Source organism: Phalacrocorax carbo, chromosome 18, assembly GCF_963921805.1.
Source record: "Phalacrocorax carbo chromosome 18, bPhaCar2.1, whole genome shotgun sequence".
Taxonomy (NCBI): Eukaryota; Metazoa; Chordata; class Aves; order Suliformes; family Phalacrocoracidae; genus Phalacrocorax; species Phalacrocorax carbo.
In genome coordinates, this window is record NC_087530.1 from 2,156,480 (window position 1) to 2,177,706 (window position 21,227).

The window sequence follows — 21,227 nt, forward strand, 5'->3', positions numbered from 1 at the left end:
ATTCACAGCACAAGGCTATACGAGTTAAACTGAGAAGGCTCTACGACATCTACAATCTCTTGGCCGCTTTAGAAGCTAAACAAGTCTTACATAAATTAAAAGCAGCACAACAAGCTGATGAAGAAAAAAAAAGGCTTTGAAAAGCAAAACAAGACTTGTGTCATCGCCCTTAATGAAACATTCAGCTTTCTGTAGTACATCCAAACCCTTTAATTCTTTCCCATCTGAGAAGAAGCTATTCCCACAGGAAGTGGACTTTCTACAAACTAATTTTTACATTTCTGTGAACTGACATACCAGTTTTAGGCTAAAAGAACAATGTTGTCATATTTCACACCAATACCTCAAATACCTGGAGCACTTTCCAGTCATGTTTTAAGAAACATGTCTAACATTTGTCACATGTTACTTCTTCATTGAACATTGTGAGATAAAGAAATGCATGATTCAGTACTTTGTCAGAGCTTGGATTTCTTCCAAGAAGTTGCGGAAGATCAGTCAGTCAGTACCGCGCTGCAGCCAGGCAGATGTCTGGAAGTGGTAGTAGCTGGTAATACAGTTCATGCCATTTCAGTTATTTTGTCTGCACACACTAAGTTTCAGACCCAATGTTTGGCTAAATAACCCATGCAGGAAGTAGCAGGTTACAGTTCCAACCAACAGGATGTGTTCCGAACCCCCTACAACACACACACATTTTCCTAGGAATGCAGACGTACCATACAGACTACGAAATGAACCCCCAAAGCATTACCTGTATTTTACATTCTGCCTCCACAAGCTGCAACTTGGTCTGGGCCAGCTCAAGCTCCATCTCCCTCAGCTGGTTCTTCAGCATTTCCTTCTCCTCATCTGTGTCCTCATCTGAACCGTCCTTGGCAGAACTAGCAACCTTCACACGGCCTTCTTTATTGAAGAACTCCCGGCAATGCTCACAGTCATCCACTTTTTGCTAAAGTAAATACCTGATTGTGAATGCTTGCATTGAAGTGCTGGCGATACGATCAAAGCCTTTTCCTGCCTCTGCTCTGGAAGAGCAGCACAACATGGAAGGGACCACTAATGACTTCCAAAGTCAGGAACTTTTGGGGAAGCACAGCCAGGCAAGAACTCATGCCACCCCCAGATTTATGGGCTCTGGAAACACTGCTGTATTTTTGGTAACGCTGCATTGCTGCAATAATGGGCTCTGTGCTGCCTACATGTTACTTTATGGTAAAAGAAATCTCCAGAGGAAAAAAAAAAAGACCCCTCAAAAGAATTAACAGCCATTATCTCCCAGCATCAACATTAGCATGTAACCTACACAGCATGGGAGAGAGCTGACAGTTATTCATCTCTCCTCCAAGATCTCCCCCTTATAATCTTCTTTCCAAAACTGTATGTCACTAAGGAACTCTCCTTCAGCCACCATTTTAGTAATGAAATAAATTGTGTGCTTGCTGTTATGATTTTGCCAAGAGATTTAAACATTGTAGACTGTGGATCTATCTGGTCTCTTACCCGTATTTTCTCAATTTCAGCTTTATTTGCTGTTTGTTGCTTCTCCAGTCGCTCACTCAGCTGGGAACAAATCTGACAAGCAAAATTATGTTACCAGACCATTTATAAATGTAAATTTCCCCCCAAATGAATACTAAAGCACAAATAAATGCTACAGGAATATTAACATGGATAGTCGAAGGCTCTTAGAAAGCCATGAAAATTGGGATGCTGCATTGTCTCATTGTACATATTCTCATTTTTTACATATTCTTCTGCGCCCACAGGAAAAGGTGCAGTTTCAACCTAAGTTATTGGCAGTTTGGCCTCGTTAAAGGAGCCAGAAAAGGTTAGGAACGGCACGGCTCTTTTTGTTGCCTTTGGAACAGAAGAACCAGGCAAGACAGCCAGACTAACAAAAAACCCAATTCATTTCTTGAGACCTGTGTGATGCACACTTAAGAACGTTTTGAGGTTATGAGCTCACTAAACAGATACATGAATTTGCTCCCTTGATACCTTATGATCAGGAGCTTGAATTCCAATTTGAAAGAAAAAACAGGCATCTTTTTTATTTCTTAAGTGCAGTTACCATTTGATTGAAGAAGGGAAGCTTGGAGGGAATGAGGTCAACCTTTGACACACAAGAGCCCACGTGAACAGCATTAGGCTGTAAGAGAGGCTGTGGTGGCTGATGACCCTCAAACACCTACGCCATGGGCAAACAGAACTGACCACCAAGCATCAGGATCTCAGCAAAAGAAAACACAAAACAAGCTTCCCATTTAAAACAGCTAAGATGTCTCCTCATATGCATGTCACAGATCACACTTATTTCCAGAATCTCCTAAAATACCTGAGAAAGTCTTGCAACGTGAAAGCAATCTGCGTTGTCATGAAGTTGTACTTACCTGCTTGTAGTCACCAATAATAGAACTGTTCTTTTTGATCTCTGACTCTGCCTTATCTAGCTCTCTACGACACATTTCCTTCAGCTGCAGAAAAAAAAAAAAGTAAAGGGTTTATATATTTGTACAGTTTGTAAAATAATCAGGTGGTACCGCCCCCTCCTCCTTAACCCAACTGCTGTAACTCCACAGCAGGGAACAACAGCCTAGCTCAGCTCCATGCAGACAAGAAAAAGCCAGACTACGGTGGCCACCATTGTTAAAAAAATGGACTAGCTGAGAGAAGAACATATTAACAAGAAGTGCTGACAGCTGAAGTCCTGTACTGCCTCTCTGTGCAGCAATCTCTGGCACAGCCCGTGCCTTCGTGATTTCAAGTTAAAAATTCACTCCCCTATGAAGCACCTGGCAGGAAAGTGAAGAATTCTGCTTTGCTGTCGTCCTTTACGCTACAGAAGAGGGACAAACATGACTTAGAACATTAAGCCCTTCCCACACTTGTCACTTTTTATTTCTTTGCTGCACAGAAATGTGGAAATGACAGAAACGCCCCTAACCTGAGCTGATTCTTCTTCTAGGCGCCTCTTTTCTTCTTCTGCATCGATCAACTTCTGTTTGGTCATTAGCAGTTCCTTATTGAGAGCATCTGCCTTCTCCTCTGCCTGAAACAGAAAGAGCGGAGTACAGCACTGACAAGAGGCTTTCTTCTGTGCTGGGCTGCCTTGGGCACAGGCTCCATCAGGACACAGCCAAGACAGCGGTCTTTTCATTCTTCTTAATAAGGGTCTGTTAATTGTTATTAATAACAATAAAACCTTATTATGAAATTTATTTTTCAAAAAAATTACCATCTGCAACGGCAAAGCAGCAACAAATCAAAATTAATGAAGTATACCACTATGCTGCATCACTCCAAAAGTCCTCTTTAATTTCAGTGATTAGTTTTAGCAAAACTGGAGTAGGGATTGCTCAAAAAAAATCCAATAACAGAAACAAGTTTTGTTTTCTCATCCAGACTGGAAGTTGGCCAATACATTTGGAAAAAACAAAAGGCACAGAACAGCTCACAATATGCAAGATCAATAAAAGACTATAACCAACTTAGACCCAAGGGGAATTTGCAAACATTCAACCTTGCAATGAAAACAGAATTAATGAACGTTTTAAAAACTCCCAGAACTCTATGACACCTACCAATGGATGTGATACCATCTTTATTATGGCACCCAGAAAATACTGCATGAAGAAACTTAGCCGCCAAAGCAACCATAGAAGTCAGACCCCTCTCTCCTTTCCTCCTTAAAGAGAAGAGATGTCCCACCATAAACCGTACAAACCTTTTTACTGCATTTTTTAAGAGTGAAGATGTATCATTGAAAAAAATCTCTGGCTCTTTATAAACCACTAAAAACTCTCTCTGCGAAGTTACGACACCTTTTCCTGTCTTATACACAGCAATGCAGTACTTCCCAATAGGTGTATGAATTCTACATAAAAATAGATCAATAACTCAACTGATATATAAAATCTTCAGAAAGTAGCTGTACCAATTCCCTTCAAAAGAAGAAAATCAAAAAGAGAATTTTAGTCTCTTAAAGTCCTGCTGATCCTTTAAAACAGATGGCAAAGGCAAAGAGAACATCTTTTCATTATACATGGTTTAAACTGTTTTAAAGTTAAAGAAAACTGGGATGTGGGAGTCTAACAACAGTAGAAAAATGAAGCCTATTTTCTGGTCTAGTGCAAAGGATATTAAGGAAATTCTTGTATTTCCAAATGCTTTGCTTTGATCTTTTAGGCTGCAAGATTTCAGACATGTCATGAAGGTATTAGAAAAGGTGTGTTAAACAATGCCCTTTGGTACTTTTCTTTCGGGACATTTGGCTGGTAGAATGAAACTTACCATTTCAGGATCCAATTAGAAGAATTAATCAGGGTCCTAAAGTAGGATCAAACCTACCTATCTCCTCCTGGGGGATAACCCAAATGCTGCCAACATCATTTACCATCTTTGAAAGCATGACTATTACATATCCAATAAGGTATCTCAAAGATTTTGCTTAATTTTATTCCCCGCTCAGCTCTCCATTTAAGAGAATCAATGTAAAAGCATAGCTGTGTCTCATATGGGGTCAAGCAGCCACAAACAACAGTTAACAGCTGATACAAAAATAGCTGCTTCCGTACGTTTTTTGCTGGAGTCCGCCCTCCGAGTGCAACCAGTCCGCATAGCCTTCTATGAGCTACCTCTGATGAAGGGAAAAAGTGTAGGTAACAGGAACTGAACATACCAATGCTTTGTGAAAACCCTGCTTCTAGAACACACTTCTATGATTCACAGATTTTAACACTGAAGAGCAGATGTAATAAACCTGAAAGTCATAAACCAAACCTCGTTAAGAGCAACATTCACCCATTAGCATCAACATTTACTATGAATATTTTTCCAACAGCAAGTTTCCAGGAGACCGTGGGAAACCTTAAATTCTCTGAAGCAGATAAGCTGAAACATTTTGAGGCCTGTCAACTCCTGCACTGTATGATTTTCAGAAGTCATTTTCCTTTGAGATTTCAGAAATGTACTTATCTTGGTACAGAACAAGAATGGCAAAACAGGAGCACTTGAACTCTTCCCCTCATCTCCCCAAGCAGATGGGCTAAATGTGTTCTAGCCTACCGCGTGCACTACAAACCCCAGCATCTTTCTGTCTCTGCATGTCCTGTAAAAAAACAAGACAACCTAACAAAATTACCCAAACAAGGCTACGTAAAGAAGGGAATGGGACAGCAAGCTTAAAAAAAAAATTCCTGTAACACAAAGTGAACCCAAGGTTTCCTCTTGAGAGCTCTGCTGATACAGGGAACGACCCAGGATGGTGAGTTCACATGGGTGGATTTGAACAAGCCAAATGGAAACCACAATAACATCTTCAGAGTTGCCTAAGGAACCTGAGAATCTGATTCCACTGTGAGCCAGACAGACTCGGACTTTCAAGTTTATTAGACACTTTGCAAAAGCCTGTCTGCTGTGAAATCTTGTTCCTAAGAATATCAGTTGAAGGAAAGCAGAATACAGCATCCATGTTATTACCTCTGTGGCAATTCAAAGACTTGACTTAGCTCCTGCTAGACTTTCCTTTAATACACATAGAGAAGAAAGCAACTATGAGTAGTTGAGTACGGGCTCAGAACCCCTCCTCTCACTCAAATTACTCTGAATGCTTTTCAGAGTAATTAGCGTCTCAGCCACTGGCCCCGTTTCCCGTGGACCTCTGACACAGGCCTACACATCATCAGTCTGCAACAAGACACCGAGGAAAGAATCCAATCCCGCCCAAATAAAAAAATACTCTATGTACCTCCTCTCCAATGAGAGGAGTACTGAGGAATTAGCCCTAGTGCCTTGTCTCCACTAGACAGCATAAAGACATGTCTTACATTGTCTAAATCTTTTCGCAGAGCGATCTTGCTAGTCACCAGTTCGTGTGCAAGATCATCGTTTTCTTGCTCAAGCCTCATGTTTGCTTCTTGTAGGCGCCGGTTTTCACGCTGTGGGAAACAAAACAGAAGAAATCAAGACAAGGGTCTTCCCCGGTGTTTGTCTATGAAACAAAATGCTTACTGTGCCTGAGCACAGATGCCTACCTGGTGTCTCAAGTATGCAAAGACAACTCTACCTGCATGAAATTCCATGAGGACAAAGCTAGCTAGCCATATTGTAAAGATAAAATAAAGTAAATAAAATATTAGCCTTGAGAAGAACCCTATATAAATAACTCTGCTCAGCTACTACTTGTTCAGCTACAGAAATTATTTTGAAAATCACAATAGTAGGGGTGTCATTCTGCCATCAATGCCTTGGCAGGACGTTCCCGCAAGTACTGATTTTCTTGGCTCAAAATAGAATTTGCATGCTGGAAATAGGTGAGAGCAGAGGATCCTGGGAAAACCACTCTATTTTCTCCTGTTACAACTCCCAGCACTCAGACAGATATTAAAGAAAGTTTATTTAAAACTCTTCAGCTTGAAATATATAAAATGATATGTGTGTGTGTGTTAATGTGTTACATATAAACATACATCATTGTATATAAAAATTTTATTCCTAGAGTATATTTATTTTATACATAAAATACTTATAAGGTTATATACTTACCGTAACATACATAATTTGAAATTAGGGAGAGGAATGAAGGCAGGATTATAAATGGAAGGCAGAGTTATAATCAATTAGGCATTTTCTTGCTGTTCGTGGTTTTTGGTGCAATCAGCATGTTACACAAGTGCTAGAAATGGGCTCTAGTGAAACAGTTGTGTAAGCCCATCCTGATTAACATTGCCAATATAGAGAGATTCACTTCATATTCACATAGCCAATTCCCCTGTTGTACCCAAATTGGTCCCAAAACAAAGAAAACAGCCCAAAGAAAAAGGAGTCAAAGCAGGAACTTCCCGCAGCTACTGTGTCTTAAATCAGACACAGGCAAGTAAGCGTTACCTCAAATCTTTCTATAGGGTCCTCCTGTTGAGCTTGCTGCTCTCTCATGGTATGATATTCCTTTTCATATTTCTTCAGCTTCTTCTGGCTAATCTAAATTAAAGCAGCCCATTAGTTCCTGCCCAGAACATCAATAAAAGAACACAATTCACAAAGGGTTATGGTACAAGCTTTAGGCAGCTCCTGCCTTCTACAAAACACAGCTAAGATCTTCACTCGGTTTTGAGTATCAAACCCTTAGCATGGTCAGAAGTTCTATTCCACTCAGTATAATGACAGAAGCATCCCTTCCTCTTATCCTTTTGTGGAACACAGAAGAGTTTTTTGAAAGGCATCTACAGGAGCATCCTACCTGAGCTCTCCTTGGTGCTGTGCAGCTATTTGATGCTCCTAATACTACAGCGGCTCAGCATAACAGATTGCCTCAAAACCCACAAGATGTGTTTAATTTTTGAACTAGCACAATGCTGAGGTTTCTTTAGCTGCTTTTTCAGCTGTAACATTTATCATCACGCAGAAGTGTTTGGTTGACATGAGACTGCAAATGCTGAAAGGGCAAGTGCAGGCTCAGCTGACATTTCTGCTAGTGTCACTCAAGCTCAGCAGAAAACAGCCCAGTCCCAGAGTTGCTTAGGTGTCTCGGCAAGCAGCGACAACTCAGAAGCACGTATGCTCTGTCCCCTGCTGCTCTGGGATTTGGAAGGCTGGAATTCTGTCCTCCGCTCTGACAGACACACAACTCTAGGAAAGTGACTCTGTCAGGGTCCCGGTTTCCCCTTCTGTGAGAAGGGAGAGAAAGGAGGTGTTGATTTCAATGTTTTGTGCTCAGTGTTCAAGCCCTACAGGGACAGAGGACACACGAGAACCTGTAACAGATCCTGGCCAGCATCTGCCCTGGTGTCACCTGTGCCATATGCTACAATGTGAGTGTTTCACATGCAAGTGAGTATGCATCTAAATTACTTCTCTAGTATTAAAAGTTGCTGCTGAACCTTTATTGTTATTTCAGTAAACCAAATAAATCAAAAATCTATGGCTCTTTTCCTCCTTAAAAAAAACCTTGGCTGAGAAACATGTTAAACAAATTTTACATGCATAAATGACTGGCAGAATGGAAAACATGCTTAGTTTCTCTGATCTTAGGTTTTATAATTATAATTATTTGAAATGAACTGTAGAAAACTGGTAGCTAGGCTCCCTCTAGTGAGAGCTGCACAGAAACATTCCACCGTACTTCAGTGGATGTTTTTCTGGAGATGCCAGCCCATTTAACTGGAGCCAGTCCAGCCACATCCCAACTGCAGAAGTTATTCTTACTAAGCACTCCAAACAAACGCGCAGAGTATTAACCCTCTGCTGACAATGAAGCCAGTAACATCAGTAGGTTATTTCACTGCTCTGCCCCTGCTGAAACACTGCCCAAATTACTGGGCTTCGTACACCAAATCTCAAGCTATGTAAAGATTACATCTTGAGACGTGAGGCGTCCAGCCACGTCAGAGAGAAAAGGAAGGCAGGCACACCACTGTATTTTCATCTTCTACTTTTCCAAGTGCATAAAACCAGTTTTGCCTCTAGATACCGATAACGAGGTGATCCTGAGAAGATTTGCTACTGTCACTGTCTCTGGACGTTGGGGCCCTAAAGGGAACCGTGCCCTGGGGCGAGCAGTCAGCAAGGCCTTTGGCTTTGCATGGTGGTAGAAAGCAGAAATGGACACTGAAGCCCCACCCCAGTGTCTCAGGGGTGCAGGAGGCAGCAGTAACTCTGTTAACATTTGACTGCAACATTGACTTTAAGAATCCAGTATTGTCTCAAGCTGATCATTTACCGACCTCCTTTCCAGCAGAATGCTGTTGTAATCACGATGCCTTAGCCAGGCTACTTCCCCCCCACCAAATGATTTATTTTGACATCAAGCCCTTTTCTGTACAAAACCACTTCCAGACACAGAGCTGGAGACTTCTACTGACAGCAAAGGACTTACATTTTAGGTCAAAGGCGGCATTTATGTGCAGCACTCCCATCGGGGCAACACACACGGATGTGATACCGAAGGGTTCAGCACCTGTCCAGAGCCCAGTAGCACAGTCTGTACTTCACCCATAACCTCCCATTTAATCCCCGCAAATACACAGAGCACTCGAGGAAGCAGTGGACAACTTTGCCGCGTACCGCTCCGAGAACTGTTTGCTTTCGCTACTTCACATGGCACTGGGAACGCAGGGAATTTTGGCAGAGTGGGAAGAGGAACAAGTTGTTATTCGGAAACATGAAAGGCAAATGCACTTGTTACACATGACCTTAAGCAGATGCACGTGCAACGTCTGATCTGTGACTAATGTTAAACGACTGGAGAGCTAAAATAGCTTACTTTATTCTTGATTATTCTGTAATTTCTACACTAGTTTCATGTAAGATATGCTTGAAGTCTATGCAGAACACTGCAATGCGTACTGCTACTACACCAGGAGTACAAGATGCCTTTAATGTTAACATGCTAGGGAAGTTGTGTATTTATGCACTGACGCTAAAAAGAATTCCTCTAGTGAATTTTAAGGAAAAAGATACTTTGAACCATACCAGTGTATTTGAGTAAAAATTAACCTACATAAAACTGTAAAGAAAGAATCACAGCTTCCTTAAAATACACTAAATAAATTATCAAAGTTTTAGAACTCAATCGTTACATCTATAAAGAGGGATCAATAACACCCTAACCATAAATTTTTTCAGAATTTTCACTTTGAGGGCTTATTCCGAAGTGCCTATATAAAGCTTTAGTTACAATATTTACTGACTAGAAAAGCAATTGACTTTCAGCTGTGAGGTAATGCAATATTTGCTATATATAACTAAAGCCTTAATGTCAAAGGCTAGAACTTTTATTTCATACAGTTATATTTAAGAAATAGGGCTTAGTGGGCAATTGAAATCTAAAAGAAAACCCCCACAATCAAGAAAAAAACACCCTCCACTGTTTACCTCAGTAGTTCAAACATACAGGAGAGCTCACAGAGCTCTCTGAATAATTTCAGTAATTCCCATTTTCTTAATAGAGGTCAATTCATTTATGGGACAGCAGCTCTCCAGTCTACAGTACACAATGAACTCTAGTTTCTCTTTCTATTCTGTTCAAAAGAAGGCGCCTATAATGATCAGAGATGACATTCCACTGTGATGGATGGTTTCTGTTATACAAGTCAGAAATCTGATTATCATCAGTATTCCTTGAACATTGACTGTATGAACAGCTAATCAGTGGTTCGTGGGAGAAGTCAAACAGCTGTGATGACCACATTAAAAGACAGTCGAGATGCGCTTGCTGGCCTCAGAACACCCTCGCAGAAGCAGTCGGTACTCACAATTCATGTTCAAGATTCATGTTCAGAAACATCTGCACACCAAACACTGCACAGCACGTGTCAGGGCTCTACTTCCAACCAGCCTGTCTTAGCACTTGTTTCCAGCACCCGAAGGAAAAGCAAAGGAGGCCAAAGGAGTGTAAACCTCCCACATGGGCTGCTCATGAAAAACAATGCTTTTTTGCTTTATTAAAAAATTTCAGCTAACTGTGGCAGCACTAGACAACATACAACTCAGCCAGCACTTTGTTTAATTTCATATGAAGTAGGCCCTCTAACAGATTAACCTGTTATTGTCAGCTACCCTGAGTACAACTGAAATAGTCTTGAATGGAAAATTAAAATGCTTTTTAAAAAAAGCGGCATACATCCCCCACCGTGAAACAATGAGAAATCAAAACCTCACCCAGGGAATACATAAACATCGAGGTCATTTCCCTAGCTTGACTTGTAAGAAACATTAAATGCCATATCATATTCCTTCATCTCCCTAGAAGATCTGTAAATCAAACAATGCATTTTTTAACGAACTCCCTATTGCAGTACATCAACATCACATACACCTGCCATTAAAAATAGCCATATTCTGTCTGAAAGATGACATTCTGTTTCTGCATTATTTACTCTTTTCTAAATGAAACCTCCCCACTACCTCTTGATGATACTACCCTGTTTGCAGCTAATACTGGAAAAAGATTTCATCAAAGAACTGCAGAGATGTCTGCAACTATTTCATATTAGTTCCATTAGCCAATTAAGCTTTTTTTTAAAGTAGCACTGAATATTGCTTTCTGAAAGCCACGCTGTTTTTGAGCTCTCCAGGTGGGCCCGCATCACTCTGACAATCTGGGGGCTTTACTGTGTTTCTCTGTAAAGCATCTGCAACGTATCTGCATTTGGACAAGAGAGCTGCGAAGTTACATGTGGAAACAGAAATTGTACCCGTTCAAGATATGCCTGCAGTTGCTGTCACCACAACTTTACCTTCATATTACATGCCAATTCCATCAGCTTTTTTGCATTTTCTTCTGAACGGTATCTCTTGGGAAGCTGTACACGGAAGAATTTTAATGCCCCTTCAAAGTCAGTCAGTAACAGATCATCCTTGGTAGTCTAGAGACGAGGAAAGAAAAACCAGTAACTGCAAAGCAGATTTTGTACAATGACTGAATTCCCAGAGACGGTAAATGCAACTACAGTTCTGTAAAGCTCCAAGAACGTAACTGCTTTTAACCTTCTACAAATAGTGTTTGTTTCTATTTCTGCAACCTTCTATTTCCCCGCCACCCCACCCTCAAAAGCACTGCACTGCACAGGGCATGCCAGACAACAGCACATGTAATACAGGAAGTTGTTAGGTTTTTTTAAAAAAAGCATAATATTTTTGTAATGGGCATCTTAATTTTTTTATGTTGTGTATGATGATGCATAAACACAATGTAACATTGCATACTCACTTTCAGTAATCCCAGTGCAACGTTAAAGATAACACTTATTCCCTGGAGAGAAAAATAATGCCAAAATAAATTAATTTCTCAACATTTACAAGACTAGATATTAACTTATTTAGTGGGTTTTGTTGTTTGTCTAGTTTCTGTGAAAAGCAGAACCAGGATACAAGTGTAACCAGGTGCAATATTAAATCAAAGGCCCAGAGAATGACTTTGCAAACAATCAGGGAACTATTTTTACTGGATAACCGTTGTAGATAGCAAAACAATGTCTCAACACAGGTTTTACTATCTCCTTTGTATAAGTTTGAAACTCTCAAATGATGAAGGCACTGTTGTGTACTTTATTTTAGTTTTTAATGCCTACTTGGTCAGTTCAAATCATTTAATTCTCACATAGCAACTCTTGAAAATACTGGATTCAAATGCAGCGATATATATCTCAATATATTTAGTTCTGGTATTAAAAAACTGTGATAATTCATGCAATGAAAAAGAAAGTGACTCACTTTAGGACAGAGTCCCACATCATCTATTTTGCCACTAGTTTTTGGAAGTGTTTTATTTATGTTGCCTATCTACAGTCTCTAGAGTCGGTAGTAGCATACACCTTCTTAAGGGTACCTTTGATAATCAAGACAGATTGCTCATCTTATTTCAAGATTCCGTCTTTTTCCCACTAAATTCTTCTTTCACTATTACTTGAAAATTATAAAAAAAACTTAAAACTTCATCATGAACACATTTACTATTTATGAATTGAATATGTTTCTAAACAAATAGGTCTGATTTTCTCAATACCATCTGTTACTTTCTATTGCATTGGCACATGGACAAATCAAGCAGCAAAAAGATACACAGAAAGGATAAGAACATTGACCAGGAGATTTATGAATGCTGAAACCCTTCAGTAAAGGAAATGCAGACAAACTGCCACTTCACAGTTACGACTGCAGATCCAGCAAAGAATGGATGCGTATTATTAACCAGTGAGTAAAAAAAAAAACAAATAACTCAAGGATGCTTCAGTACAAAATGTGATTTGTTCACTTACGTTAAGCTCTGACTCAAATTATGCTATTTAGCAGCATACTACCAAATACGCTGTTCTAAACATAATTACGTACTAAATCTCAACATAAAGAATGTTGCTCTCTAAATATATGCTGTGAAGTATAAAGGGACTTCAAGTTTCCAGGAGAAAGAGCTCCGAGCTTGTTAGATTACCAGCATTAGAGTTAGCTGGGCAATTTCATACACAATGGCCTCCATGCAATAATATTTTAGAAAAAAAGTTCTCATTGCATATAATACAGTTTAACAGCAGAGGAATCCACATATTTGTAAATTAACTCTCACCCCATGAGCGCTGCACAGGATCTCACATAGATTCAACAGTGTTAACAGAAATAGGAGAGTATAACCTCTCATATATTGACTCCTAATTAATACCTTTAAAACGCTAAGAACTCTTTTTCACTGCAGAAACATAACACTTTTACATTAAAATAACTACCATGTGCCTAGCTCTGGAAGAACAGATAGTAACAAGGACATGAATGAAGATAGGGAGAAGCTGTCAAAAGTTGCCAGCAGTACAAGTCTGCAGTTGTAACACGTACCTCACATAAGAGTAAGTCAATAATATGGAAGACCATGTAGAGGGGGAATTTTGCCGTGAACAGGGTAAGGAACCACTGGGAAGCATACATGTGCGCTTCAAGGCTAATGTCCAGAAAGTGGTTATACAGATCAGGAATGTATTCCTAATAATAAAAAAATAATAATAATTTAAAAAACCAACACACACATAAATACTGAAAGTTAATATATACTGTTTTCAAACTGTAGCTGAAATCCCAAACTAACAGAAGTAGGGTAGAGGGACAATCAGTGCAGTGAGGCAGGCTTCTGTATCCACCCAGGCCTGACAGAGACAGCTGCCTGACGTGCTGAAGGACCTTCTAAGGACACCGAAGGTTTGCCCCGGCGTGAATGCTCAGAAGGACACTATATCACATGCACGAGCGCAAATCTCCGAGCTCTCACCTTAGCAGGGAAGGCAGCCAGCAGATGTGCCGGCACTGCGAAGCGACTCCGTGGTGTGCCTGCAGTGAGCTCAGAAGCCAGCGCTCTGCCAGGCCATACGAGAGCCCCTCCAACTGGTCAGGCAGGTCTGCCTTCAAACTTACTGCGTGCAGCCAGTGGCACCAGACTGGCCTCGAGTCAACACTCTCTACTCTTAAAAAAACCTCCAATATGGATAGTCCTCATTCTTCATCCTTATTAAGAGGTCACACACACTATCCATGTATAACATAAATTGCTAGTTTTGAATTGCAGGCTCTGATCCATTCACTTCACGCAAGTTTGAACACCCACCTGCATGAGGCGCTCCAGCTGATAGAACTTGCAGTGCAAATCTTCAAAGTTTTGTTTGAAAAGTTCCCTGAGTCCATAATCAAACATGATTTTGACCAGAACACTGAAAGCTTGCTCCTCAGGCATCTGTGACAGAGGAAAGTATTTATCACAGAGCATTTAAACCTTTCACATCGGTTCCGTTTGCCCTTACCTCCCTTCTCCTCCCTCTTACAGAAACGCCAAATTGTCACTGCTTTTTAATCTGGCTTATCCAGTTTAGAAGTAAACAAGAATATCAACACACAAAATGAGGTCTAGTGTTGCAAACGGCATTTCATTCTTATTCAATGAAATAAACCAGCTCTCAATCGCCCAACTAAAATACATCTTTCAGACATCAAGACCAAAGCAGTTTCTCGGTGTCTGTGTTCCAAATCATGTCAGAAGCAGAATCCTACAGGTTTTGAAGAGCCTCACCCCCTGTCACCTGCGTAACTAAGACAGAAGCAGTATCACTAGAAGATATTAAATGGGAATTTTCCCTTATTGTTAACAGTATATTTACCTTTTTAAATGACATTATTACATTTGATGCTTTTCTATTAGATGGCATGAACAAGAGACGCCAGTAACTGCTACAAAAATTTCCACATATCACAACTCAGCATTGGTTTGGGAAAGTTCAATAGCCCTTTCCTGCCAAAAACTGAAGAAACGCTCATTGTGGCTCATCAGTGTTTAGACATTTTTCCCTGACAACAAAATTCAGTTTTCCTATTTCCATAGCAGAGCCTGACTTCAGGTCAATCACTTGTTCCTGTAAAGGACAGAACATTCATCTCAAGTATTCTATTATTAATCTGCAGATGGAGTTTGTTAAAACTGAAAACTTTGCTGAGACATTCCAAACCAGTAGCGAAGGACTCGCAGAAACTTAATTTCCTTTTCTGCAACGTTTCTTTTTAATATTTATTTTCCCTAGCAGCCACACTCCAAAGGATGACTTCAAAGACAATGAAATAAAAAGAAACCTATTTGAAATTTAGCCTTTTTAAATGCATACATCATTCCCAGAAGCAACAGCTATTGTTAAAGAAAGAACTCCAGTATAAACACACTGTTCATTCTTGACAGTGAGTCTCTCTAATGCAATGGATATTAAAAAAAATGGCAATTAGCTAAAAGAAAGCACATATGTTTCAGTAAAAATTTTCAGTCCTCCTATCAAAAAGCATCACCCTTCTTGATCTGATTCAGTGTAGTAACAAAGAATGAGTTGCTCATCAAGTAAATATTTCATATTACAGTTACAAAGAACTAAAAGGTTGTTATAATTAATCATTTGGCTTTTGTTTCAAAAGAATTGAGTTCACAATCTCTTCTATATCCTTCTCTGACTTTACAAGATTATGGAAAATACTCCACTGAAGACCAGACTTCCTCTTCCACTGAGAACTACAGAGAAGTCTTCATCCTTAGTTATCTCTGGTGGCAACCACCACCAAAAGCAGCTGGGGAAAAGAAATCTCCAAACACTACTGGGCTTAGGAACTCCGTTCAGTTTCAACTACCCAGGCTTACAATAGAAATGCTGATAAAAAGCAGACATTACTTTAAAAAATAACTGTCTATAAATAATTTGCACAGATTTCTAGTCCTCTCATATTTCCCAAGCATGAGTGAACCTAAAACTTTTGCTTCTGATATACAGTAACCATAAATCTCTCTAGCTTCTGAACACACAAGCAATTACAGGATATTACTCCAATGAGATCACTTCTACCACCAACAATTAAGCTTAAAAAAGCATAATTCAGTATCTTCAAAAAGAATTAGAATATTATTGTATCCTTCACTAACCTCTCGAATCAAGCACAAAGGCCTACAGTACAACAGACCACAGAGACAGCGTCTTGTTCAAAGCACTCAGACCTACTGAACCGACATCCCACCGATGTCAGGAATGTAATTCCGTGTACACAAGACATATGGCAATTACCACCCATATTTCTGACTGATTCCAATAGAAACATCTTCTAAAAAGCTTAAATCTGACCTTGAAACCCTTTAACAGAAACATTTACATGATGTGTATACACAAATTCCATGCCTACTAGCGATCACGAGTACACGCCTGTAGGGTTTTGAATGGAAGGGATCCTGAAACAGAAACACAGTGAAACGAATGCTGACTGTAGGCAAGACTGGTGAGGAGTACCACAGTAAGTTTCAAACAATGTACTCTCCTCTGTCTAAAAATCACATTAGTATCGACCAACATTTAGGTGGGTATGTGGCCTGCAACCCTACTAGCTCAGGAGTTATCAACGTCTGTTCTAGGCAAGTGGAGCAATATTTATTCTTAAGCTTAAAACAAATGGGAGAAAAAAACACCACTTACATGTAGAAGCAGCACAGCAGCAAGAAACGACTGGCCTTGACAGTAGCCAATCTCTTCATCATAGACAGAGTAGGCCTAAAAAAAGAATCACCACTTTATTGCGTATCTGCCTCAAGCTACAAACACAAAGAAAACAAAACACCGCATTGAACATAGCTCTGCGAAATTTTCACGGGGCGCATCATTTGCCATTCCAGTGAAGGGATAACCTGTACGAAATCAAACCTTGACGTACAGTGGCAGTGGCTGGTTACAGCAATGCACCAAGACCACTGCAGCCTATTAAACCACTTACCTGAGTGCTTTTGACTTTAAACAGGTGCTACAGGGACGTTAGGAAGAGGGAGAAATGCTAGGAACACCAAAGAGTGAGTGCTGGAAGCTTAAAACATTCCATTTGAGACAACGCAATACAACAAGCTGTCCGTTTTTGCTAATTTCTTTCTCTTAATAGGCAGCTTTATAACAATTATGGGAGATTGTGCTGGTTTTGGCTGGGGTAGAGTTAGTTTTCCCCACAGTAGCCAGTGTGCGGCTGTGGTTTGGATCTGTGCTGGGAACAGCGCTGATAACCCAGGGGTGGTTTCGCTCCTGCTGAGCAGGGCTTGCACAGAGCCAAGGCCTCTCCTGCCCCTCAGCCCACCCCAGCAGCGAGGGGCTGGGGGGCACAAGGGGCTGGGGGCACACGGCCGGGACAGTGGCCCCAGCTGACCCCAGGGATGTCCCACACCACACGGCGTCATGCTCAGCACACGGAGCTGGGGAGGGAGGAGGAAGGGGGGACGCTCGGGGCGATGGCGTTTGCCTTCCCCAGTCCCCGTTAGGCGTGATGGAGCCCTGCTTCCCTGGAGATGGCTGAGCACCCCCTGCCGCGGGGAGGGGTGAAGGAATCCCTTGCTTTGCTTTGCCTGGGTGCGCGGCTTTTGCTTTACCTGTTAAACTGTCTTTATATCAACCCGTAAGTTTCCTCACTTTTGCCCTCCTGAATCTCTCCCCCGTCCCACTGTGAGGGGAGCGAGCGAGCGGCTGCGTGGGGCTGAGCTGCCGGCTGGGCTTAAACCGCAACAGAGGTACAGAGTTATCTCCAGTTTTAAAGACAACTATGTATGACAACAACAGCTTATGGCGTACATTACACATAAAGGACACACCCAACATCAGCACATTTCTTTTTCAAGAGGTAACATCAGCACGATTTCCTGCATGTGTCCCTAACTTTGCCAGCACAACTCAGACAATATTGCCAAGTGGGGAACACACTGCTGCCAAAGGGGAGCTGCTCTTGATCAGTATGAAATTAGTCCTCATCTCCATCACAGCACATCATTTGTCCAGCTTGATCCATCCGACATGTCTGGAATCAGGTCAAGTCTCTGTACCAAGCACCTTAGTGTTCAGGAATCCAGAAGGACTTATTGTGTTAGGTCTCCTACCTGAAGTGCACTATAACCAGGTAAACATTTACAATGAAGAACCAGACTGAGCCTAGTGCCAGAGTCTGCCTCCATGACACAGTTAACTGTAATACATTCACACTCTTCTCAGAACACAGTTACATCCGTTAATGATGTTAAATACAAGTTACCAAAACCAATGTAATAAGAATTTGAAGAATACCTTGCATATTTTGTACAGGGAGTCCTGGCCATCTCCTCCGGTATCTTTAAAATAATCGTGAGCAGGGAACGTTCGATTGATGTCTCGGGTGATAGCACTGTCTTGTGGAGACTCCTATTAGTGGGGGAAAAAAACAAGTAAATTAAAACACATCCAAAGAATATAAATTACAATATGCTAGGACCGAGAGTCAGGAGATTGGCATTGTGTTCTGTGCACTGTTCTAAATTTAACAAAACACGGTCTACTCAACCAGAACAGGCTGCCTGCAGGCTGGCAGCTCCAGATCACAATCTTGATAGATTTGGTTACCTAAGCACATCTGGGAACAGTCAGTGAGTGACAGAAAAAGCGCACACACAGAAGTGTTCCAGGACGTTGCAATGCAGACGGCAGCCTTCCCTTGGAGACTTCTGAACGCAAATACTGCCCAGTCACATTGCTTTTATCTCACAACTGCAGACAGTAACAGTCAATTGTAAGCAGCTGCATGCTGCTGTCCAAAATTCTGTCCCTTAGATTCAGCCAGAGAAACCACTCTTCATCCCCTCCACAGAATTAGACAACAGAAAAGTAGAAAACTGAACACAAGCCCAAGAAAAATGGCATTGTATAGTAAAACACAATATAATGCAGGGGCAGCTGCCTGAATGAGCTTGGCATTTCAGCATGAGGAAGATGGAACTTTGTTCTCTGCACTGCTCTGATGCAACCAGTTTCAGATGCCTTAGATGTTTGGAAAGCTGAACAGTAAGAAATAGCATACGATTAAGAAAACCAGTAAATGTGAACGATGGACTGAAAAGACCAATTGGAAGAAACACCAAGCAAGTCTGCATCAAGGACAAGTCCTACACAACAGGCAGTGAAAACTCCTGGTAGAGATGAAAGGAATTTGGCAAAGTGTAAGAATTAAATACAGTAAACTTAGGGCCTTTTCCTCCCAACTTCTATCTGAGCGATTTAAACACCAAACGATCTCCATGAAATTAGTTGGCAATACCAGCCTCAGATAGCCCACCCTATTAGGGATTGTCAGTACTGCTGAGGATGGCTTAGAAGGAATCCTAGTCCTACCTTGGAGAACTATCCTGAAAAAAGGTTTCCAGAATACAGGAGGAATAGGTTTTTGTCAGGCACATCATGAGAGACCACAAACATTTGGCGAGTAATGTCCAGCTTCAGGTAATTTGCCCTCTACAACAGATTCACATTCCGAACAGGAAAATAAAGCAGGTGCCTTTCCCACACCGAGGCCATCTCGGGTTCCTGCCAGTATCAGAGATGTGCCTGAGCGAGATGTTCTGATCCATCTCGTCCAGTTCAGTTTGAAACTATTTCTAGTGTAGTCATTTAAGCCAGAGGTCATAGCCTGCAAGGAGAAGTATCCTTTGAAAACATATAAAACTACCCTCCCCCATTACTTCATTTAGTAATTTGCTTCTTTAGGAAGCCAATACAAATAGTTCATACACATCATACATCCTGCTTGAATACAGAAAACAACAATAAGAAATACATATTTTAAAAACACACACCAAACAGTGACACAAATGAAAAAAATTACTAACCAGGCACACAGAAAATAGCTGTCAAAAGATTTGACACAGTTCCCAAATCCTTTACAAGGAACATTTATGCGAATTGGAAGACTAAGCAGCTTCTTGCATGTGGATGGAAATGGATTGCTGAAGGAGGCTGTAAAGTCTCCAACATCACAGGTCTTCGAGACTCAACAGGGCTGTGAGCAACCTGATCTGGTAAGCCCTGCTTTGAGCAGAGGGTTGGACTGGATGACCTCCATGTGTCCCTTCCAACATAAGTTATTCTGTAAGTAGCATGCAACAGAAATCACTCGCTCAAGCTCTCTTTAAAACACTTAATTTACCCAGCATGTAATAGGCACTTTTTAGTGTGCCTTCTGAAGCTGAAATTGTGCTCACCTTATTGAATTAAAAGATCTGAACTGACCTCTACAATTTCAGAACTATTTCTACAATTTTATGCCACATTTAGTGATTTCTGATTAATCAGATCTCACATTTTGTATGGATGTGTTTCACCATAATGTCTTGTACCTTTTGAGGCAGTCATGACCCAGCTGTTATTGAGCCGATTACTGTAACCATCGCTATTACCCAAATTGCCAAAATAAAACAGAAACAAAAGCCCTCTATTTGTCTGCAGGTATTTCTTTTTTGCCTATGATTAGTCCCTCTTTCTACTATTTAAAAGATGACTTTCCTGGGCAGCTAACGAGAGCGAGAGCTCCTTGGTAGTGGGAATCATCTGAAAAGATGCTGCAATATTCAATTAAGCAACCGTTGTTAATGGAAGGGTGAAAGGTTCCCTTGTTCGGTGGCTTCCCTGGCAGTGACTGCACACACAAATAAAAAAGCCAGTTCCCTTCACATGCGTTACCATACAACAGTGCCCAGGTGAACACTGCAGACATACGAGATGCTCTGTGGGAGCAAACCAGAAGAGGTTCTATTTTTAAAAGAAGTTTTCCTATATTCAAATAACCCATGCTTCTGTTAGACAAATGGAAAAAAGTTAGAAGTACAAGAGTTAATTAAAAAGTACATGATGTAATCAGTGTGAAGATCATTAAATACAGCTTTTAGTTGATCTTATTCTATTTTGCAAAATGATTTTGTGAAGAAAAAAATTACCACAGTGTGCTTGATTTTCTCTTCTGATTTTAATCCAAGGTTAATGCTCCTCTCTGTGGCTTAATACAGACAATTCATTAGGAAAGCATTACACTGTTATTAGAATCAGTTATTGGATTGTTTTGGAAATTATAGCAAAAGTCCTGTTCAGCATCCCAATTTGATAATTATTAACATGCCAAAGAGGCCTGTCTCATTTTAAGGAAATTGGAAGCAAACAAACTCCAAAGCTAAATAAATTTCATATAAATATAAACCTTTCAAGTGGACAAAGACACGTAAGAGAATGGCCGGCTGTTAGCTTCAGCTGGTTTTGCAAGTCAGGAAAGACAATACTCAGAAACAATTCTGAAAACTTTAAAGCATGTGAATACAGTCTTAGTGATGACTTTCGGTTTCTTAAAAGTTTCCAAGACTGAATTACAGCAAAGAACTGTGCTTTGCAAGAGCACAGGTACTGTTCACT

General features: G+C 40.7%; 2 protein-coding genes across 5 annotated transcripts in view; one reads left to right on the plus strand and one right to left on the minus strand.

The window, feature by feature from the left end:
- The window catches only part of STRBP (spermatid perinuclear RNA binding protein), an 87,264-nt gene extending 85,816 nt beyond the window's left edge, over positions 1-1,448 (plus strand). The window contains exon 19 of the mRNA XM_064468580.1: positions 9-1,448. The gene's annotated coding sequence lies outside the window, so the exon portion shown is untranslated. The remainder of the gene's footprint in view (positions 1-8) is intronic.
- RABGAP1 (RAB GTPase activating protein 1) overlaps positions 1-21,227 on the minus strand; it is a 76,873-nt gene that overhangs the window by 1,755 nt on the left and 53,891 nt on the right. For all 4 annotated transcript variants that reach the window (XM_064468564.1, XM_064468562.1, XM_064468563.1 and 1 more), the window contains 12 exons: positions 18,087-18,200; positions 16,470-16,544; positions 14,087-14,212; positions 13,327-13,470; positions 11,711-11,752; positions 11,238-11,366; positions 6,889-6,981; positions 5,829-5,939; positions 2,948-3,052; positions 2,394-2,477; positions 1,504-1,575; positions 755-952 (listed from right to left, as the gene is read on the minus strand). In XM_064468564.1, coding sequence (XP_064324634.1) covers positions 755-952; positions 1,504-1,575; positions 2,394-2,477; positions 2,948-3,052; positions 5,829-5,939; positions 6,889-6,981; positions 11,238-11,366; positions 11,711-11,752; positions 13,327-13,470; positions 14,087-14,212; positions 16,470-16,544; positions 18,087-18,200 — 1,293 coding nt within the window. The remainder of the gene's footprint in view (positions 1-754; positions 953-1,503; positions 1,576-2,393; positions 2,478-2,947; positions 3,053-5,828; positions 5,940-6,888; positions 6,982-11,237; positions 11,367-11,710; positions 11,753-13,326; positions 13,471-14,086; positions 14,213-16,469; positions 16,545-18,086; positions 18,201-21,227) is intronic.